This window comes from Babesia bigemina, assembly GCF_000981445.1.
Source record: "Babesia bigemina genome assembly Bbig001, chromosome : II".
Lineage (NCBI taxonomy): Eukaryota > Apicomplexa > Aconoidasida > Piroplasmida > Babesiidae > Babesia > Babesia bigemina.
In genome coordinates, this window is record NC_027217.1 from 2,299,189 (window position 1) to 2,315,889 (window position 16,701).

A 16,701-nucleotide genomic window follows, 5' to 3' on the forward strand; every position below is an offset into this window, starting at 1 on the left:
AGCGCTCGCCCGAACTGCACATCACGGATTCTACGTTCCGGAGAAATCAAGATGGCGTGGAACACCTTGTATTTCGAGCTGCCGATCTTCCAGACGCATTTCGGCAGCAACGTCACCTGCCCCTTCAAGAAGCTCTTCGTCTCAATGACGCTATACGGGGAGGTCTCAAATCGCAACGACGTGGTGCGCCACGCCATGGAAGTAAGCGAGGTTGCAGCTCCCGCAGTTCCAGACAAGCGCATGGCGACAGTGGGCCAAGATGGGCTCCCGGCGTCGTCAGAGCCGGACTGCCGGGGCATGTTGGATTTCGAGCTCATCCACCTCATCCTGCATCCGGATATGGTAAGAGGGTCGATTAAACGTGCCATGTGTTCGCAGGTGGTGTCGGTTGAGCACGTTTCCTACGCAATCAGCCGCGCCGTCACCAATGTGCTCAACCGGAAGGTGCACAGCGCCCACTTCACGACGGAGGTGGTGTACATGATGGGAGGCTCCTCGAGCGTAAGTTCCGCAGACGACTGAAAGTAATGCGCCGCAGGTGACCAAGTGCATGGACGAAATGTGCATACAAACCAGCATAACGGACAACACGTGCAAGGCCATGCTGGCGGTGTCCATCTCCAAGACGAAAGTGAGTCCCACTGCAGCCGCCAATTACATGAACGTGCAGATATTCGGCGAGCTAGAGTCGCTCGTCAGGGGCGTGCAGATGCCCATCGAGGAGCTGAAACAGATGAGGAACAGCGAGAAAATCGCCAAGGTACGCAACATGCAGCAACAAAATTAAAACTAAATATTAGGCGTTCAAGTGTTCCAAGGAGGAGATCATGTTGCCCGGAGGGCTCGAAGCCTGCATATTGGGCCGCATAGGCACCAAGCGGATCTGACTGGCCGCGCCGCGGCTCACAGGACCGCCGGTACCCTGCGCAGCAGGCCGGGGAACGGCTCCAAGTTACGCAAAGTGAACTCGCGCTCGAAAGTGGGCCTACCAACTTCCATTAAGCACTCATCCACCAGCTGACGTTGCTTCTTGTCCAGCTCGTCGAGCAGTTGGCCGTACTCAAAGATGAGGCGCTTCTGCGGCATGTCGCCGGGGAACGTCACCTCGGCGACGCCGTGCACAGTGCCGTACGCCCACGGGCCGTTGTACGACACGCCGTTGTGGAAAATCATAACACCGTTGCCGTGGCGCATGCCACACAGCAGGTCGCCGCTGTACGTGCTCCCGCTGGGCGCCTTAATGATGCCCCCGCCGTGCGGCAAAATGCGGTTGCTGAAGGTGGACATCACCTCCTCAGCCTCGGTGAACACGGACTCGTCGTACGAGGGGAGCCTCAGCAGGGGGTTCAGGTCTGGGCAGAAGGCCAGGGTGCCCACGTACTTGTATCCGCCGGGGAACTTCACCAGCACGTCAGACATCACCAGGCTGTCATTCACCCAGGTGCCCTCGATGCTGATGGTGGCGGAGAATTCGGTGTCGTTCATCTTTATGGTCACCGCTCCCTGGCCGTTGCGGATCCCGCGGTCCCACTGCCCTTCGAACGACACCAACTTGTCGTAGATGATTTTGCCGGGGCCGTGCAGCACTTCGCCATGGAGCTTGCCCACGTAGATGCGGCCGTCGGGCTTTATCATGCTGCACACGCCCTGCAGCTCGTTGTTGCGGAACGACCCAATCTTCACGGTGCCGTCGATGCTAATCAGCTTGCCGCGGCCGCAGTACTGGCCGTTCTCGAAGTCGCCCTCGTAGGTGTCGCCGCCGGCGTGCACCAGCTTACCGGTACCGTGGAAGGTGTTGTTCTTGAAGATGCCGCTGTAAATGAAGGTCGGGGTTTGCAGCTCGCCGTAGCCGTTGCGTTTGTCGGAAACCCACTGCCCGCGGTATTTGTACCCCTGCTTCTCCGATATCAAACTGCCTTCACCGTGGCGCTTGCCGCCAACCCAGTCGCCCTCGTAGACGGTCCCGTCCGCGGTTATGTACGTGCCCTTGCCGTCACGCTTCATGTACTTCATGTCACCGATGTACACATCGCCGTTCGCGTACTTCTGCTTCGCCATCGAGCTTTTGCTGAAGTACACGGGCTCGCTGAACGTGGCCAGCTCGTTCTCCTCGAAGAACTGCTGCGCGCACAGGCTGTTCACCCACATCTCAATAAAGTCGATACCGTGGTTGCACTGCAACTCCATGATCTTGGTGGCCACAGACCCAACCACTTCAAACTTAATCTCCTCATCCTCAGACCGCCTGTAGTTGCGCTGGGTGGGGTACACTTTTTTCTTGGGCGTGAAGCTCTTGCGGATTGGGGCCGCAGATTTTGCACCACCTTTCCCTTGCTTCACGTCGCTGGTCCCTGCATCCTTTTCGTCTTCGTGTGCATGCTGGCATCCCTTCTTTTCACATTCCCCGGAGTCGCCTTCTTTCTTCATTTCCTTCATTAACTCGTCATTTTGGACGTTGGGCGATGGGCCGGCCACTTGTACCTCGTTGACACCAACACTCTGCCGTGCAGCTGGCACTTCATTTGATTTTTCAGCAACGGATGCTTTGGCGCCAGCAAAGAAGTCAATATCCTTTGTTTCCCGTGGAACCTCTTCGTCGGGTTTCTCGGCGCCATCAGCGTCGTTGGCGGTCGCATTCGGTTCATACCTGGGAGTCGAATCGGTGTCGTACTCATGCGTGTCGTTCCACAGTTCGTTGTTTTCTACATCGTCTTCATTCTTGGCGTTCGCATCCGCTTCATCAGTAACGAACTCACCGGTGATAAACTGCCTAACCAGTTCAAAAAAGCCCGGTTTGGCAGATTCGGATTTTTCCTCGTCAGCCTTCTGAGCGCCTTCGCCGGCCGCCTCGGGCGATTTCTCTTTGCCATCCGAACCTGCCTCTGCGCTTTCCGAAGGCTTCTCAGCTGTGGCTGTGGCAGCCGCGGCATTTTCTGCAGGACTACCGCCGTCTTGTTTCACAGCAGCGGCATCCTTTGCACCACTACTGTCACCCTCTGCCGCAGTGTCAACAGTTTCTGAACCGCTTTTGGCATCTGTTTCAGTGGCATTAGTGGCATCGGCTGTGCCATTGTTGGCGTCTGGTTCCGCAGGCTTAGCAGCATTTGCTGAGCTGTCCTCGCCGGTATTCTCCACGGCGTCACCATCGTCCTTTGGACCGCTGTTGTCTTGTGTTTCCGCCTCAGCAGCATCCTCTGCAGTGTTGCTGTCATCTGGCTGCTCGGCCTTAGCAGCATCCTCTGCACTGGCTGTGGCTTCTTGTGCGGCTGTCGGTTCGGTCTGTTCGCTCTCGGGTGCCTTCTCAGCATCGTGTTCCTCCGCAACCTTTTCGGCCTCTTCGCTAGCAGGGGCTTCTGAGGCCGCAGTTCCAGAATCTACCACGGACTCCGATGGAGCTTCAGCGTCGGTCTTGGGGGCTGATTCGGCTGTTGATTCCGGTTCCTCCTTCTGTTCTGGCGCAGTTTCCCCGGATACGGCATCCTTTTCGCCTTCCGTGGGTTCATCAGCCGCGGGCTGCTTTTCCGAGTCGTTGGCGCTTTGCACATCGGATGCAGCTGCCGAAGCTTCAGCGGCGCCATCCTTGGCCGGTTCGGAAGCGGTTCCGGCGTCAGAAGACCCTTTTTCATCTTTGGTGGCGGCCTTGGCCGCTTCCTTAGCGTCCTTCACCGCATCGGTCGAGCGTTTGGAACGGCCCTTGTCACGGTCGTCGAGGCCGCTGGAGCCAGGTTGTTTCCCCGCATCCTTGCCGCCATCGGATTTTGCAGATTCTTTCTTCTTTGACGGCGCGAAGAGCGCAGCGAATTTGGAAAATGACAAGGATTTGAAAAATTCAAGCGCCGCATCCGCAGGGGAGCTTTTCTCGGTTTTGGCTGTGTCGGCAGCGCATTGCTTGGTGTTATCGGAGCACTGGTGATACGTCTTGTCGTGCGGATGGATCACCGTGAAATCGTTGTCGTAGGACACCGGATCGCCATAGTCGCAGAACTCGTGGTGTTCACCTTCACCGGGGCACGGGATGTCGCAATCGCACTGCTGCTCCGGGAAGAAGTTCTTGTAACTGGACTCGAGGAAGCTAATCGCGGGAAGGTCGCCGCGGAAGAAGCAGTCGCCACGCTTCAACACCGTGCCCGTCACAGTCTGCGCGCAATCGGTAAGCGCCTTCACGTCGAAATTGAAGTCCATCAGTAGCTGGTGCAGCATCCGCTTCTCCCCGCAGACGTACGCGACGTCCGATAGGAACTTCAGCAGGTACTCTTGCATGGGGTTGATGCGATAGTTGATGGCGTATTCGACTTCACGGATGCGCTCCTTGTCATGGTGGGACACGTGGATGTGCTCGACGTAACCAAAGTAGTGGTAGTGGCTCTTGTGTTTGGCCATCTTGGCGAACATGTCGTGCATCGAGAAGGGGCGTGACGCGGACACACGGGTGTCCGGTTGGGCTGAGGGATCCTCGTCGTCGTCGTACCTCTCCTGTGCCTTGGACGCGACTGTGGAGCGTTTCGACGTGTTGCATTTCTTCAGCCAGTTCGGCACAGTGCCCGGGAAATACTTGTCGAGCAGCCCCAGCGCACTCTCGTTGCACTTGATGACGCCCCTACGCGACACGCGGTTGCCGATGGTGCGCTTGAGGGAGCCGCTGATGTCCACCAAAGCGGACGGGGTCTTGCTCAAATACCCACCAATGGTGGAATATATGGCGCCACCGGTGCTGGATACCGCCTTCACAATCTCGTCGTCCTCGGAGTCGTATTCAGGTTCCGCCGCGCTGTCGAAATGCTGGATCTCGTACAGGGACGGGTGGAACATCTGCAGCAGGCCGCCGTTCAGCAGCTGTATGCAGTTCTGCTCCAGGTTAACCAAAAAGTCAGGCAGCTGGTCCAGGCACTGGATGATTTTGAGGTCAGTGATGCCCACAATATAGCCGGAGACGCCCTTCACGAGGTTCACCATCTCCATCGTGAAGTAAGGGAAGATCATGTTCTGCGAGTGGAACAGCTGCAGCGGCATGGCGAACTTCTTCCACGAGTGCCACATCGAACCGAAACCGTTAGAATTGAAACCGAGCGCGCTGGCCCCGGGGATCATCGTCAGCATCGCCAAGACGGCCGTGGACGTGCGGGCGGCGGACTGCGAGTAGACGGTGATCTTGCGGCCAACCATAAGCGACTTCACGATGAACAGCAGCGACCGGTACGACAAACACAGCGCAACGGGCTTGAAGTACATCTCCAGGTTGGCGTACAGCGACTCGTAGCTCCAGTTCTCCACCATCTCCGCGGAGTTCATCTGCTCCACGAACGACACCAGCAGCTGGTAGTCCCTGAAGCACTTGTTGTGGAAGTACGTCTGCGCGATGCACTCGAGCCTTGAACCGATGTAGGAGAAGAAAGGTACTTTGCTGATGACGCATATCGCCACGTACGTGTATTGGCGGCGCTTCTCCTGGGGGTTGCCCTGAGCGCCACCGACACCCACGGCATTTTTAGAAACCAGGGTCACACCCTTCGATCGCTCGAGGAACTGCACCGCTTCATTTATCAGCCTCTGCTGTGTTGTGGGTGGGGCAAAACCCTTCGGCTCTTCCTTGACAACTGCGAACTTCGCAACGTAGCTCACGCCGTAGAGGTAGTTGCCAGATGGGGTGGGCAACGTAAAGTACACGAAATCTACCAACGTCGAGCTCTGCATCGAACCTAGAGCCAGCCTTGGAACGAGATGGAAGGACGCCTCGAGCTGATACAGGGCAGACCTGCCCTTGGAGGTCCAGTTGTTCACATCGTTCACGCGGAGGCGATTAGAGTATGGGGCGGACGTGAAAAACCTCAAACGATTGGGATGTGTAAAGTCCACGTTGATGCGTGTCTCGTCGTGTCTCACGATGGTTGCTCCCACGATGGGCGGGCCGTGCAACTCGGTGTTGTACAGTGCCATGCGCTCAGCGTTTTCATCCGTCGCAGATAGATCTAGCTCGGCCGTGTTCACGCCCACGGTCTCGTCCGATACGTCGTAGAACACGGAATCCTGAACGAAGTCTCCCGTGGTGTATCTATTGGCGTGCGGTCTCCCGAATCTATCGACGGCGTAAGGAACACCCTGCGGAGCCATCCCAACCGCCGCCCTGGACTGGGCCTGGAACTGACCGGAATGCGCATGTCGCGCGGCATCACGATTGTAGTAGTCAAATTCCCACATTTCTACCAACTAATGTACAATGTTACACTGTTACGCCGTCCGAGGCTGTGCATAGGTGCATTCAAGCCGTACGCGGGGTGTCGACGGTCGAAAAGATGCTACACCCACACACTACGATGTAATGCCAATATCCCGCGTTATAGAATGGTACATGTAGCAGCAAGCAGCGCCTATTGGCGATCCTCCGCATTACACATCACGCGCGCGGTCAAGGCGCGCAAGCAGCATACACATTACCTCCGGCGCCGTTAATATACACTATTTTACACGTCTTTCCACTGAGGTGTGCAAAGTAAAGCCGCCTTCGTGGCCTTTCTATGCTCGGAGGCCTGCACGATGGTGAGGGGAAGTCCGCAACCCTCCCCATTGTTATGAGGGCAGATCCGCGCCACATCCAGCACTGACCATTCCTCTGCTGTTTGGTTACGGGTTTTCTGGGCTGATTGGTTTTAGTGTGCCTCACTCGGGAGTTAACACACTTCTCCTTCCCGCCGCGCACATTTTATCTGTCCTCGACACGCCGCCCACGATCTCAAATCGGAGCGGAGCCTGAAGTTGGCAAATACTACCACCAGCAACACACACAAGGCTTACAAATAACCTGCTTCAAAATGCTTGTCTACAAGGATCTTTTCACCGGCGACGAGGTTTGCTCGGACGCCTACGCCCACCTCAACCCCTTCGACAACGCCGACTTTGCCAACGGTAAGCTGCACACGCCTATACGTGACATTTGCGCGCAGTTGCCTTCGAAGTCAAGTCGAACAAGGTGGCAAAGGGTAACGAGGACTACGGTATCGCTTGCAACGATGAGTAAGTTGTGCCAGTAACGGCCTGAATGCGCTCAGTGAGGAGGGTGGAAGCTCGGGACCCGCTGCCGACCCAGGTGTGGAGATGGTGATCGACGTCGTCGACGCCTTCAGGCTGCAGGAAACACCGTTCACCAAGGCCGAGTACACCAGCTACATCAAGAAGTACATCAAGCGTGTGGCCACCCACCTCGAGGAGAACCAGCCCGACCGCGTTGCCGCCTTCAAGACTGACATCCAGAACTTCGTCAAGCACGTCCTCTCCAACTTCAACGACTTCGAGTTCTACATTGGCGAGTCGCTTGACCTTGAGGCCGGACTTGTCTACGCCTACTACAACGGTGAGGAGGTTGCGCCCAGGCTTGTCTACATCAAGGACGCCTTGACGGAGGAGCGCTACTGAAGATGCCTGTCATATAGACACTGACTCAATATTGCGATACCTTCTTTACACACCTAGCGTACGGGATGCGCAGGAGCAGTTGAATGCTGACCCTGTGACGATTATGTGTTATCGTGTAGTAATTAGGGGTAGTGTGCCTGTGCATGGCGTGCGCCGTTGTGTAGGCGTAGCAGGCGGCGTATGACCGAAGATTCTTTGGCCGCAGCCTTCCACGAGGGTCACACTGTAGGAGCTCCAGCGTAACGAGCTGTATAAGCATTTACGCTCAAAATTACACAACAAATTAGTACAAATGGACACGCTTGGCGCCGTCGTGCACAAGGAGTTCTCCTACATACACATCCCCTGCGACATCAACAGCCCGGTCAAGGTGCTGCGATTCCAGGGGACGGAAGACAGCTTCCGCGAAGAAATCAACAAGCATTTCACACGCGATTCCCTGCTACCAGAGGAGCGCCAGGGATTTGAGAAGTACCTCAAGGAGCAGCTCAAGGACACCCAGGAGAAGGCAGGGGTTGATGAAAAGTCAAAAATCGACCTCACCGAAGATCTGCTAAAAACCTCAATTGATGCTGCTGGGTCAACGTACCAGGTAAGTAGCACGAATATTAACCACTTTCGCCGTATGCTAATCTCAACCTGCAGATTATACCGTTGACTCTGCCAACCAAGAAAAACGGGTTCATCGCCATTAACTGCTACATCGACAGCATCGGCCGTGTGAAGAATCTGCCTACAAATGCAAGAGCAACTAAGCTCTGTTCAACTGGTAATGCAAAAGTGACGGGTCCACAGACGTTGCAGACATTAGAGGCGAATGCTTCATGTCAAAGACATTTGACGACGAGGACATTTTCAAAAGGGTCGACATGACTATGGAGGAATATGGTGAATTATTCGAAAATCCGCCAGATCCTACAGGAAGGTTGGTTGTTCATATAAATACGTGTGGATAACGACATCGCAGATGGGACAGCTCGCAAGCGCTGTCCAATATGCTGAACCCACAATCAGCCAGCGCGCTTACTGCTTTGTCGCCTGCAAAGGAGGAGCCAATGAAGCATTGTGAAAACTGCAAAAAGGTGGGTTGCAATGCAATTCCCATCACTGTTAACAGGAGGAGACAAAACAGGAACCACTGAAAATATGCTCCCGGTGCAAAAAGGTCAAGTACTGCTCAGTGGAGTGCCAAAAGGAGGACTGGAGGTTCCATAAGCGTATTTGTAACGCAGCATAACCTATTACCATTCTTTGAGACGTATATCGTAAACCTAAATATGCTGGTGTATAATCGGTGGCATGATAGAGATTAGAAATTTGGTAGGGCATGGTAAACAGTGTATGGTTCACTAAACATGTCTATTTTTGCTGTAAATTGTACATTTAAGTAGTTCGTTTGTAAAATGTGCTGATGCAAATTGCGGACATTCGGGGGGTTACAGAGCTCAACTGTCTCAATGTATCAGCAGCGTGGTATCAGGTGTCAATTGACAGGTCTAAGGAGTCACTTGGTGTGATATATGTAGGTTGATGTACCGCACGATGCGTCAAAGAGATGTGGTGCATAGCCTGTACATAGCAGGAAGGAATCAATAAAGTTTTAGCATTTATCACATGTAATCTTGAAGATGCATCGAATGTCACGCAAAACTTAAGAACCTCCAAAAATTATAAATGGCTAGAGAATACATCAATAACAGCATATTTATCCAGTCATACAGCAATATGTATTATTTCTGTGTGGGGACTGTATGAAGTGCGGTGAGGTGGTCTGCTGGTGATGTCGGAATATCGATGAAGCATCTGTACTCCACATCGCAATTGATGAAAGGTGCTACTTTGTGCTTTATTTCAACCGTATTGTGTTCGAATTGGAATAGAGAATAATTTTCAGTCAATTACAGCTGCGCATTATGAACCGACAATAGTCTGTTGGGTGTCGCTTTAATGCACTCTAAAAACTTATTCTACAATCATTTGGCAACCATATGAGTTTACAACAGCTTACAATGGCATTGATACTTATAATAGTAAAATATATACGCTGTTGAAGTGTATGTATTGTCGCAAATGCGCTAAATACGAGCAACTCTTATAGTTCGTTAAGGAATAACGGCAACAGATGACTACATTTATTCTCACTTTTGTTCTTCCGACGTCGGTGTATTTGCTTTTTCAGCTTTTTCCTTATCATCCTTATACGTAAAAAACAACGCAATATAGCAAAACACGTTGAGTGCTGTGCCTGCCAAAATTATATACATCATTGATTTCCTCAGGGCTTCGGCATTTTTATCCTTGATTTCTGTTGCCATAGTTTCAAACGACTCTCTAGATGGCACGTAGCCAAACACCTTCTCGGTCAAATATGCACAAACCTGGAAAAGAATAACACTACTTGAAATTCCAGATATGGTTCGCACCACGGCAGATGCGGTCGCTTGGAACTTTTTCTCGATGGCATCTTTCAGAAGGGCCCTATCCACACCACCAATAGTTACTAATGTTCCCCCGAGCGTTGCTAACTCTATATAATGATACCAAAGCAACTTCCCACATGGTGGCTTTCCCAAGAAGAATAGCAGAGAGACAACTAACCGGACTACCATTACTGCAATACCAGAACCAAGTTCACCATAGCCTTCCTTGTTAAGCTTCGCAATTTTCTTTATAATTTCTCCACCAGCTCCACTTCCTGCTGCACCGCCAATCAAAGTAATTGCAATTGCAACTCCTGCCATTGTGTCAGACACCCCCAAATATTGTAGATATATCGTCATATAATTAAACGCGCACATTGGAGCTTCTGCAATGAATAGTGTAAATATTAATAACCACGTTGTTGCCCTCTGAAAAGGTTCTGTAAAGGCATCCTTTAAAAGTGTCTTAAAATCTCCGCTTTTGGCAATTGCATTGTTAGGCTGCGATGTCATTCCAAATATAATACTAGTACCAAACAATATCCATACGTATCCCAGCACCACGTACGACGTACGCCATCCATAATATCCCAATAATACTTTGCGAGCAATAAGCGTAGTGATGACAGCGCATAACAAACGTCCAATGCAATTCAACGCTTGAAAAATCGTAAACATACTTTTAGCTTCTGATTCTTCATCTTTCTTTGCCTGGTCCTGTGCTCCCTCCGCTTTCTTGCCCTGGTTTGGAGTTCCGTCGGCTTTCTTACTATGTTCTTCCACACCCTTTGAACCAGTTGAATCGGCTACAATCTTTTGTTGCACGGGGTAGACACAAGCGAATCCAAAGCCGTGTAGGAAACGTAGGAACAGAATCTGCAAATGCGTTATCAGTGAAACAATTGCAACTTACCACTTTATAATGTGACGCTGAACTTAGAAATATCGAAGCCATGCCCATAACTAACAGACCGCCACCAAGTACGTAGTTGGAGGAATATGTGTCGGCTAGCAATCCCCAGATTAAGCAGCAACCCATGCGGGACATAGTAGACACTGTTGACAATGTTGACAATTGAGTTTGAGAAAACCCTAGAGTCAACTCAAAAGCTCTCATACACATGGACAACACCTGTTGGTCGTAGCCTTCTATGAAAGACACCAAGCAGTACAGTGCTTGTCCCAATGCGCCGTACTTAAGTTTTGGAGTTTGGGTTTGAGTAGGAGGTGCTTGCGCGCCTTGAGTCATTTTCGCTGTCTTGTTTCACTCGTTGCAGTATATTAATTACTTATGAACACTTTTACGTCGCTCATACCATATGTATCGCAAGCGAACTATCAGGATTACAGATCATGAATGGTGCCGCACCGTGACATTCATACCGATTAAATAGATTTGAATGTACGAACGAATAAGATGTGCGCGACACTACAAGGGGTTCTGAGGTGATAGATCATCATCCACAATTCGTTTCACCCCAGAATGATTAACTTGCTTATCCAGCCATAAGTGGCACAAACACATCGAAAGAACCTTTCATCATGAATAATTAACATGCGAAGGTCTATATTTAAAAATTATATCGACGATGTATGCAGCCGATTACGCGCTAGCTAATTGTCTTAGATGGTCGTTGCAATGTGTTCTATCTGGTTACGTTCGGCCAGTCCCACCATCTACACCTCATAATAGCTTGTTACTTACATGCGTTCTGTGTTGTTTGCGACCTACGCCCCCTACTGTTGCCAAACTATTTTGATATCTGTCATGTAGACATCCATCCTATATATGCGAGAGAGTCATTCACAGTTTCATAATAATGCATAAGACCCACGTTAATCGACGCACAGGACATCTTTTGGACGTTGTTAGGTGCTTGAATTGTCTTTTTGTAACTCCTTCACCTGTTCCACATAATCTGTCCCTTGTATCTACGTGTTGCCAACATTTCTCGGTTGGTATTCCCAATTTCGATAATGGTGGTGATGTTCATAATAATAATGTATCGTCTTTAGGGCATGATTGCATCTATACCCTGTCTAACTAATTGCTCCTGCTTAAAGTGCAATAATTGATGTCAATTACAACGTTTTTAGGTGTTGTGCCCACAATATCTAGGTCAGCTTTCAGGCAGCTTACCCCTTCCACTTTGTTGAATCTGCCTTTGTTTGTCTGTGTATTAACAGTATCCATGATCCACTTGGTTAGACGCAAAATCTTTTTTTTGTTCACCTATGCGGAGCAAATTTATGGGGACGATAATCTGTGATGTGACCCATAATGTCCTCATGAAGCCAAAAGTGAAACGGAGTCGCGCTACGAATTACTAACGGAATATTCGCATGTGAGATTAGATTGCGGCCACATTATCCGGATTTTACTAGCTGGAAATGGCAGTGTGATATTGAGGGACTACTACCAGGGGTAGACAGGGCAAAAAAAAATAACAATTTCTGTTAGGGTAATTCGCTAATACGTAACAATAAAAGCAGAATGGTAGCCACGCTAGCAGGGTGGTATTGGATCTGCCGTGGTGAGAGGAGGCTGTGACATCTGGTTGAGGATATGAATAGATTGGGTCAAAGCATCTTGCAAGACCATGCTCATCACATCTCAATCTTCAAATGCTCTTGAAGCACTGATAATATATGAAGCACATACCTCCACAGCAGAGATACCATGCGCTTACTGCGGGATTGTGCACGGTGGAGGATATCGTAGCACTGAAATACCGTGATGCCTATATTGATGGAATACTTCACCAATGCCATTAAACCACACTGAGCTATATAATGTAGAGTGATATACCCGATTGTAGCATACTGCTGCAGTACAGCGAGAGTGATGGGCCAATCACCACCAGACACAACGCAACAATTGAGAAATAAAAAGTGTTTTGCATTTTAACAAGAAATTCACGTGTCAAGTCAGCGGATTACATGTAATACAATGTGAAAAGTATGCGTCTAATATGTGAAGCTACATTATGCCCTCGCAGGGGAAAACGGAATAGCGATCAATGGCCATGTTATCGGGCATATGCGTACTCATCGTAACGTTAAATTCGCATATAAAGCACGTATGTTATGATATTACAACTTAACATTTTTACGAGATGGAATCACTTAAGAATCTGAATACCTGAGTCGGATACAAAATTAATATTTATTAGGATCACGGAGGAGATTTGGCAAACAACACCTAAAGATATTGTGCACTTTACTCCGCCAAATCCTCATGTCACTTTCTTCCAGAGTTCAAACAACACTCAGCCCTGCGAGGCTAGTGACAACGTTCTTGGAAACTGGTGACGAGGAAATTTTCTTTCACTTACGTTGACCCGATTAAAATAAATGGCGATATATGTCAAAATAACAATACACAGGTGACGAAATATGGTGTGTGTTACCAGCAGGATGCATCCTTCAATCCGCAGGCAACGGAGACTATGTATCTATATGCAGCAGTTACGTTATTCTAAATTGCCTTATCTATTCCATTTCCACAGCACAAATTGCCCCAATTTGTGACTGTATATAAAGCTATCGGCAACATCTTTGAAAATTATTTGGACATCACGGACGTTTGCTTTGATGTGCCATGTCCTGATCAGTCAACTTAAGTTCCATTCGTTTTAGAGAATAATTAGTGATACTTCTTATCATCATCATCATAATCCATTGTTTACAAGCGGTCGTAGTTGGTGAAAGTATAATCTCTCTTGGTTTACAATGCATGAACCGTATCTGTCAGCTGCTTTATTTCCTCTCATCGCTACTTCATAACCGACTTTTCATCCTCATCACCAGAACGATCACCATCAATACACGCTAACATACAAATGTCGTTACCGCCTATTAATTGACACATAATACTTAGCGCTTGTCAACTTATGTCATTGGTGTCAGAACTGCATCACCTTTAATAACCGCATTTTGGCAAAGATCAGTTGGAGGCTCTGACGCTGAAAATAATTTGGATAGCTATTTGCAACAAGCGCCCTTCATCTATTCTAAGCAAAAAACAGCTGGCCTTGAAATGAAGCTTTGCGCCTCCTCTAATGTTAAACCCCGTGTGGAGCCAGACCAAATTACGTGCGGGAATCGAAGCACTGTTGGTCTCATGTGATCACCCAATCATCACGTCGCACTACATGACATTCATTGTAAAGGTAACCTGAATCACGCTGGCAATGAAGAATTGCTAATTTAGCAGAACTACTGTGCTAAGAGAAAGCCAAGTGCACTAGGAGACGGTGCGGAAAATGAGCGACTGCATCATATCGGAGTGATAAGCATCAGGACGGTGAATAAGATTTGGCAAGTGGGGTGAGCGGCGAAAGGACAGTGGAAGAGGCTACAAAACTCTTAGCTCAACGTGGAGTTCCACATCTCCAGAGTTGTTACGTGATGCTTTCTGTCGAAATGCGCAGTTCCGTTCTGGCGTGACTTAAAAGGAAGTTCAACCAACAACAGTGACAGTGTCTCAGTGTAGCGAGTGAGGTGATAAATGTGAACGCCATTGTCGTGTCTACGACGCAATGCTCATACCAATAGAGAGGTAGAAACTTAGCATTGTGATGGGAAGAATTACCAAGCCTTTCCGACTCCAACCAAACGGAACAGTTAAAATCAGTACGTCGAAACAGTTCGCGTGTATTTCAGAACCTTCAAATGCGCGCTTATAGCGGAGGAGATACGCTCGTTACTCAGCGCCGTATACTACCGTGTTTGTATTGTTGGCAATTGCTGGTATTTGGTTTGTGTTGAATACCGCATACATCCTTTTGTTAGAAAAAAAATGCGCTGGTCCAAAACAAAGTGTGGCTGCATGGATGGGATAACGAGCACTTTCCTCCGCTCGAATTACAAATACATTCCTTTCAGAAGCCACCGATTTTGGCTTTACTGCCATACAAATTTTCATTCTGCAAATTTTTATAACACGCCTGACTTCAGGCGAAAATACAATCTGAAAAAACTGACACTATGAGCAAACATCTATACGCAGAAATAGTGTATGGTCGGTTTCAAATGTTCACAATCCATGCATTACATAAGCTTATTGAAGTTCCCGTAGTAATAGTTCAATGCAATCATTGTGGAACAGGTGCTGATGACGGTAAATTTTTCCGTTTTTCTCCCTTGTTATTGCCATCCACTATATTTCTATCTCCCATATACGTACAACACAACGCAATATAGCAAAACACGTTGAGTAGTGTGCCTGTTAATATAATATACATCATTGATTTTCTCAGGGCTTCGGCACTTCTCTCTTTAATATCTGCGTCCATAGTTTCAAACGACTTCCTGAATGGAACGTAGGCGAACACTTTATCCGACAAATATGCGGAAATCTGGAAGAGAACCACGCTACTTGCGATACCGGATATGGTTCGAACCATGGCAGAAGCTGTACCCTGGTACTTGTCTTCAATTGCTTTTGTCAAAAGGGCCCTATCGACACCACCAACCGTTACTAACGTTCCCCCTAGCGTTGCCAACTCCATGTAATGATACCAAAGCAACTTCCCGCTTGGCTGTGGTCCTAGGAAGAGTAATAGAGATTCTACAAGTCGGACGACCATCATCACAAGTCCGAAACCAACTTCACCACTACAATCATATTTTTCTGCACGATTACTAATAATTAATCCGCCAGCAACGCTAATAACTGCCCCACCAATCAGTGTAACCGCAATTGCAACGCCTGCCATTGTCTCAGATACTCCCAAATATTGCAAGTAAATGTTAATATACGAAAATGCGCATATTGGAGCTTCTGCGATGAATATGGTAAGTATCAATATCCATGTTGTTGCCCTCTTAAAGGGTTGAGACAATGCCTGCGATATATGCGTCCTAAATTCAACGGATTTAGAATTGCTGTCACGCTTACGTGTCATCCCAAATAGAATGGAGATGCCAAACAGTATCCAGATGTACCCCAGTACAAAGTAAGACGTACGCCACCCATAATAGCCCAATAATACTTTCCGTGCAATTAGCGTAGTTATTACGGCAGATAGCAATCGTCCGAGGCAATTTAAACCTTGCATTATACCGAATATTAAATTGAAGTCTTCTGGTTTATCCGAGTTCGAAACGATATGTTGTTGGACGGGGTAGATGCAAGCTAATCCAAATCCGTGTAAGAAACGCAGGAGTAAAATCTGCAGATGTATGATCGGACCGAAAATTGGAACCTACACCTTTGTAGTGTGACGCAGAACTTAGAAATATCGAAGACATCCCGATAAATAAACACCCAGCACCGAGTATATGTTTCGAGTCGTATCGGTCTGCAAGCACTCCCCAAATTATACAGCAACCCATACGGGACATAGTAGACACGGTTGCCATCGTAGACAACTGAGACTGAGAAAAACCCAATGTTAACTCGAAAGCCCTCATACACATATACAACATCTGTTGGTCGTAGCCTTCAATGAATGATACGAGGTAGTACAGCGCTTTTCCCAACGTCCCATACACTTTTTTCGTAGTGGGAGGTGCAGATTCAGATCCTGAGCGTTCATCCGTCATTTTTGCTGTACCACTACAGTGTAGTCATTCTCTAAATGACGTTTCAATCAACCGTTGTAAGTACATCATATCGTATGCATCAGAAGGCGTAGATGAAGGTTATGTATCATACGGTTCCATATTTGGCAGGAATCTTTATTAAAACATTAAGTTTAATTAAACGACATGGAATACATCAAATGTGTGCGACAATACGGGTTTTATAGGCGATGAGACTGTCATACATACTTCGTTTCACCCCAGGATGATTAGCTCGCTTATCTAGCCAAAGGGAGCACATAGACATCGAATGAGTCCTATATCGTGAATAATTAAAATGCGAAGA

General features: G+C 48.7%; 6 protein-coding genes across 6 annotated transcripts; 3 read left to right on the forward strand and 3 right to left on the reverse strand.

Moving 5' to 3' along the window:
* Positions 1 to 51: 51 nt before the first annotated feature.
* On the forward strand, positions 52 to 887 carry BBBOND_0210220 (hypothetical protein, conserved; the record flags this gene model as incomplete). Its single annotated transcript, XM_012912601.1, has 3 exons — positions 52 to 501; positions 539 to 760; positions 801 to 887. The coding sequence occupies 3 exons, from the start codon at positions 52 to 54 to the stop codon at positions 885 to 887; spliced, it is 759 nt and encodes a 252-aa protein (XP_012768055.1).
* A 16-nt stretch (positions 888 to 903) lies between these two features.
* On the reverse strand, positions 904 to 6,195 carry BBBOND_0210230 (MORN repeat protein, putative; the record flags this gene model as incomplete). The annotated part of the gene is made up of 1 exon (XM_012912602.1): positions 904 to 6,195. The coding sequence occupies one exon, from the start codon at positions 6,193 to 6,195 to the stop codon at positions 904 to 906; it is 5,292 nt and encodes a 1,763-aa protein (XP_012768056.1).
* A 611-nt stretch (positions 6,196 to 6,806) lies between these two features.
* On the forward strand, positions 6,807 to 7,407 carry BBBOND_0210240 (histamine-releasing factor, putative; the record flags this gene model as incomplete). Its single annotated transcript, XM_012912603.1, is given in 3 exon segments — positions 6,807 to 6,900; positions 6,939 to 7,008; positions 7,023 to 7,407. 3 exon segments carry the CDS (start codon positions 6,807 to 6,809, stop codon positions 7,405 to 7,407), a joined length of 549 nt encoding a protein of 182 aa, XP_012768057.1.
* Positions 7,408 to 7,699: 292 nt separating this feature from the next.
* On the forward strand, positions 7,700 to 8,644 carry BBBOND_0210250 (MYND finger domain protein, putative; the record flags this gene model as incomplete). The annotated part of the gene is made up of 5 exons (XM_012912604.1): positions 7,700 to 7,999; positions 8,053 to 8,176; positions 8,212 to 8,332; positions 8,375 to 8,489; positions 8,525 to 8,644. The coding sequence occupies 5 exons, from the start codon at positions 7,700 to 7,702 to the stop codon at positions 8,642 to 8,644; spliced, it is 780 nt and encodes a 259-aa protein (XP_012768058.1).
* Positions 8,645 to 9,545: 901 nt separating this feature from the next.
* On the reverse strand, positions 9,546 to 11,076 carry BBBOND_0210260 (hypothetical protein; the record flags this gene model as incomplete). Its single annotated transcript, XM_012912605.1, has 2 exons — positions 9,546 to 10,703; positions 10,741 to 11,076. 2 exons carry the CDS (start codon positions 11,074 to 11,076, stop codon positions 9,546 to 9,548), a joined length of 1,494 nt encoding a protein of 497 aa, XP_012768059.1.
* Positions 11,077 to 14,923: 3,847 nt separating this feature from the next.
* On the reverse strand, positions 14,924 to 16,376 carry BBBOND_0210270 (hypothetical protein; the record flags this gene model as incomplete). The annotated part of the gene is made up of 2 exons (XM_012912606.1): positions 14,924 to 16,003; positions 16,185 to 16,376. The coding sequence occupies 2 exons, from the start codon at positions 16,374 to 16,376 to the stop codon at positions 14,924 to 14,926; spliced, it is 1,272 nt and encodes a 423-aa protein (XP_012768060.1).
* Positions 16,377 to 16,701: the final 325 nt, after the last annotated feature.